Source organism: Anneissia japonica, unplaced genomic scaffold, assembly GCF_011630105.1.
Source record: "Anneissia japonica isolate Jap-2015-1 unplaced genomic scaffold, ASM1163010v1 scaffold1764_len714935_cov166, whole genome shotgun sequence".
Lineage (NCBI taxonomy): Eukaryota > Metazoa > Echinodermata > Crinoidea > Comatulida > Comatulidae > Anneissia > Anneissia japonica.
Genome location: NW_022757468.1, coordinates 64,186 through 69,234, shown reverse-complemented (window position 1 = coordinate 69,234; position 5,049 = coordinate 64,186). Strand labels below are relative to the sequence as shown.

The 5,049-nt window shown below is 34.4% G+C and overlaps 1 protein-coding gene across 1 annotated transcript in view; it reads left to right on the top strand.

Moving 5' to 3' along the window:
- LOC117124778 (protein FAM122A-like) overlaps positions 1-5,049 on the top strand; it is a gene marked incomplete in the record, with an annotated part of 17,610 nt that continues 12,561 nt past the window's right edge. The window contains 4 exon segments of the mRNA XM_033271108.1: positions 1-136; positions 2,002-2,174; positions 2,814-2,901; positions 3,548-3,639. Coding sequence (XP_033126999.1) covers positions 2,017-2,174; positions 2,814-2,901; positions 3,548-3,639 — 338 coding nt within the window.

Sequence of the window (5,049 nt, the reverse complement as noted above, 5' to 3'; positions counted from 1 at the left end):
GGGCAGAAAAGTCAACATCGCTAGACCGATCGAGTAGGCTCAGGCCTAGGCCCTATGTGAGTAAACTTTCAACAACAAATTGTTGGTGTTGTGTAGCAAAGTCTCTTGAAATTTCATTCCAAGTTCACCTGGCAAGGTATGAAGAGCCACGAATAATGTTTTGATATGGAACTATTTCACTTATTTAGATATTTTATACATAAATTCTGCACATATATCTAGGCCCAGCAGAAGGGAATCCTCAGTCAGTTTTTATCATTTTCAGCGCAGTACCTATGTAGACACATGTCCGGTCCGTTTGGCAATCCAGGCTCTCATTCATTCAGTTTCAGGGTTTACTAGCCTAGGCCTAGGGCCTATATCGAATACAAAGTAGCCTACCAGTGTTGCCAAAACGTCACATACTTGCTTTAGTGCAGAGTCTTACATGATGGACTGTTTAGTATAGTAATTTAATAATAATAATAGCCTATAATAGAGTATTTGAATTTGATTTATCACCCATTGAGCGCCTTTTCAATCACTTTGATCATTGATGAGTAGTACTACTAGGGCTAGTATAGCCTTAGTCCACATATGATATATCAAGTGCCCTGAGCATCTTACATTAGATGGATATGTGCGCTATATAAAACTACACGATTATTACTATTATTAAACTAATCTAAGGCCTAATTAGTGGCTTAGGCCTTACTACTACCAGTAGTACCAGGCCTAGGCCACCTAGGCCTGTTTCCTACTTTACTTACCACAACATTGAGTACTACACACAACACCAAAATGATATAGATACTAATTACTGACACCACAAATCAGATTGAGACTGAGCTGAGGTTACTCTATTGACGTATTGTAGTACATTTTTGTTTGTTTTGTCCTGGCCTAGGCCTAGTTTAGTATTTTGTTGTGGAATTTTTCATACATTGTTGGGCCCTAAATAAACCCCCAGTCAGGGACCACCTGGAACCACCACCAGCACTTGATACAGTTCAAAATTTTACCCCCGAATGAGTTAAGTTGTGTGTAATAGATTTTCAACAACTTTTGAAGATTTTGGGCTCTTTATATTTATCCAAGCAACTACAACAGGCAAGTTAATCACACTGGTAGTCTTTATTAAGACTGCATTGTTGGCCTTGCCATGGCCGAGTGTGTGTAATGTTTTTTTTTTTTCATTTGCAGTAGCTATTATTATTTGGCTTAAATATTATCTGTATATTGTACTTTAGTAAAACCTATTTGCAGACTAGGTTTAGGCTTTGCTTAGATGCATCCATTTAGAGTGTGTCAGTTCTCCCATTCCATACTGTTGTTGAAATTTTATCTCTTATTTTCTTATTGATGTATATTTATGCTTAGGCAATACATATTCAAAGTGTTTCCTATTTACAGTAAATCTGCAAAGTAGCTAATATAGCTTTCAACTGACTTACTCGGCTTGCTCTCCACCACTGAAAGGAAAGCCAAATGCAGTGTCACCAATTCTACTGTATTCCTCTAAAACATTTAATTGCAAAGGCCAGGTTTTTAGATCCAGAGGAGACACAAATGAAAACAATTCAATTTTCATATGCATTTTTAGCAAACCACAGATGTATGTTAAACTATTTTATAATCAATTACTCAAATTTACTGTTTACGTGTAAATTTTAGGCATGCACATGTTATGTTAAGTGTAAGTTTACAATATTGAAATTGTTTTATGTTTTGAAATCTCGTTCTTATCCTGCTATCCCGTTTTATCTCTTCCTACAGTATCTATCGTTTTAAATATTTTTTGGCAGATTTAGTGGGCATTTTGTGAGGAAATGTGTAATTATGCAACATGGGTTCGTTTTCGGCCCAAATTTGTTTTCGCAATTACTGGGAATGTACTGATAATTCAATACAGGGTATGTCATTCCTATAAAAATTTCCTGATGCAAACACCATTGAAATTAAATTCAATACTATTACTATCTCATGATAATGAATTTTTAAATGTTGTTTTTTATAATACAGAAGAGTAGTACCAAAATGGCTGATAGTGATACAAGTTCTGAAGCGAGTAGGATGGAGGTCGATCCAGTTCAGATTAGGGCTCAGTCAGCGGCCAGTGTACATGAATTTTCAGAGGAAGAAGGTCAACTTAGGCGATCAAATAGCGCCCCCATGATAAATGGACCGAGTGTCAAGTAAGTAAATATATAATTAATGTTGACATTTCAATATAAATCAAAGGCATATTTAACCAATGTTTTATTTAAGGATATTTTAATACATGTCTCCCTCTAATTAAAAACCCCTCCAATTAAAGACCACTTTTCTGTGGTCCCAAATTTATTATTCAAATTAGAGACCAAAGCTGCTAAAGACATGGAAACCCCAGTCAAAAAGTGGTCTTTAGTTGGAGGGAGACCTGTATTTGCATTAAAACTTTAAAATACTTAATAAACTGTGTGATATAATGTATATATAAATGCTTTTAAACTTATACAATATTTACATTACATTGTTCTTGTGAAATAATGTATTCAACTGTGTAATGTCCTGGAATCATGATGAATAAAAGTGTAGCTGCGTTAGTCTGCTGTAGATCAATAGTAAATACAAATTTCAGCACTTTTAAGACTATATGAAGGAGAATAATGAAGTCCACTGTGTGGACGAAAAGTAGAGCTGATAAATGTTTATAGTATAGTGTGTAAATTGCTGAGATTTGTCATTCATTATATTTTCCTGGAATGTCATTTTTTTGTTTTGAGAAATAATATTTTAGTTTATGAATTATTTGAAATTGTCATAATTCCTCAAATGTTATTTTGTTTTGACAGTGAGGAGTCACTTGTGTTCCAACCATCACCAACCAGGGGGAGAGTTAGAAGGTTTAGTGCCAATTTAACGCCGAATTCATCTAAACCGGTAGGTTCATCTCATAACTTGACAACAATTCCAAGCTGGTAAAAAGCTTAAATCTTACATTTATATTACATTTAAAATTTAGTGGGAGTCTTTACGGTATATTTGTCTTGGTGTAAATCCAAGCAAATTTATATGTTTAATATCATTTCCATTTTATGGGCAGATGAAACTGTTTGGTGATAGGAACTTGTTCATCCATCGTTTGGCCTCCCCCCCCCCACTCCGTATGTTTTGTACATTTGATCCTTAATTGGAGGAAATAAATGTATTATTGTTTTATGTCATCTGAAAATTGTATTATAATTATATAATAGATATTGTTATAATTATATATATTCAAGACCAACTTTGGAACCTGAATATTTGGAATGGTCTCAGGGTTAGGTCTCCACATTAAGGGTTATGGTTAGTGTTAGGTCTCCACATTAAGGGTTACCTTATTTACGGTATTGTTAATAGATTGAAGATTGATATTTGGTTATTTGAAAAAGTGGTCTTAAATTAGAGGGTTTTCCAATCTAGAGGTTTTTCTGAGTTAGTTCTTAAATTCAAGAGTGCACTTCAGTCTTTGTGTAGCATTGTTAACTCTTTAAAAGTATTAATCACTGCTAATGTTTTGTGATCTTTTGATTGGTTATTTTGACAGACTTCTGCACCAATCAGAATCCCGTCCAGGATAAATCAAATCAAGCAAGAGGAAAGTATTAATATATCACAGCGAGAAACAGAACATGAAAGGTGAAAACATGTCATGTGACCATAATGAGGCAGTATACTAAATTTTTAATGATAAAAATAATATATCAACAATACAATACAATTATTTTGCTTAGTACAATTTAGGTGGGTGCGATCTCACTGTTGCACCTGGTGGTAGCCACTGTACTGGTGGTAGCCACTGTCTGCGTGCTGTGCTGATCTCATGGGTTCCCGGTTCAATTCCCATCACTGCTCTCCATGTATTTTCAGCTAGAGGGCTGGAATGCCAGCAAACTGTTTTTCGGATGAGATGTTTAAGTCATTGGTGCCATGTGCATTATGACCCAAGTGCATATTATTAAAGAACGCAGTACACTCTTTAGAAAAAATGTAGGGGATTGCCTTCCAGTGTACTGCCCAATCACCACCAGAAGGACTCCACTGGAAATAAGTCTTCTTCAGACTTTTGTGGGTTAACCTTGGTGTTTACACCATATAAATCTAATCCAATGCTGGATGGTCACGGATGAGTGAATCTGTTCTAGATTCTTCTTGTTGTCACGATCAAAAGTTTCTGTCATCAACTTATTCTCGTCACGTCTTTATTTATTGCTTTCACTGACAATGAATTATTAATATACTTAATTTTCTACATTTAAAATATTAGTTATTCGTTATTTATTTGTTGGCAAACATTATTTTAACCATTTTCTTGTCCCACCAGTAGACTGTTGTTTTAATTTAACATGTTAGCCTGCTCAAATCAACTCTAAAGGCTTTGTATCCTACTATTACTAATTTAAGTAAACAAAACCGTAGTAAAATCCTCAGGATCTTGAAATCGGCACGTAAAGTCATTAGATCCGAAGTTGAGAGTTTTGATGACATATATAACAAATCTGTAATTAAGAAATTAGACATCGTTATTAAAGATCTTTCCCACCCCTTACATCATGAATGCACATCTAACAGATCTGGCCACTTACGCCCTAAAAATACTAATAGATTAAGAAATTCATTCACTCACAACTCAGTTTAGCATTCACTCACAACTCAGTTTATATCTGTAATGCTAACTTTGACCGATGATTTTCCTTTGCAATACCTTGTGCTATTATTTTTTGTGTGCTGTTTACCCTTTATGGTCTTTTGTTCTAACCTCTGTTTTTATTTTTGTATTTTTATTTATATTCATTACGTGTATAAGCATCAGGGAAAAGCATTCTACTTGTGAATTTTTCTATAAGTGACAATAAAAGTATCTTGTATCTTGTTGTATCTTGTATTGTCTTACTGTCAGTTGAGGATCCCAAATGGTTAGCTTTTGGATGCAATATCCCCACAAAACACTGGTTAAATAAATTAATATAAAAATATTAGTAGTACAGTATAAATATTGAAATAAAAATATGTTATAGGTAGCAAATTTTTTTGTGGGTGGGGTGGAGG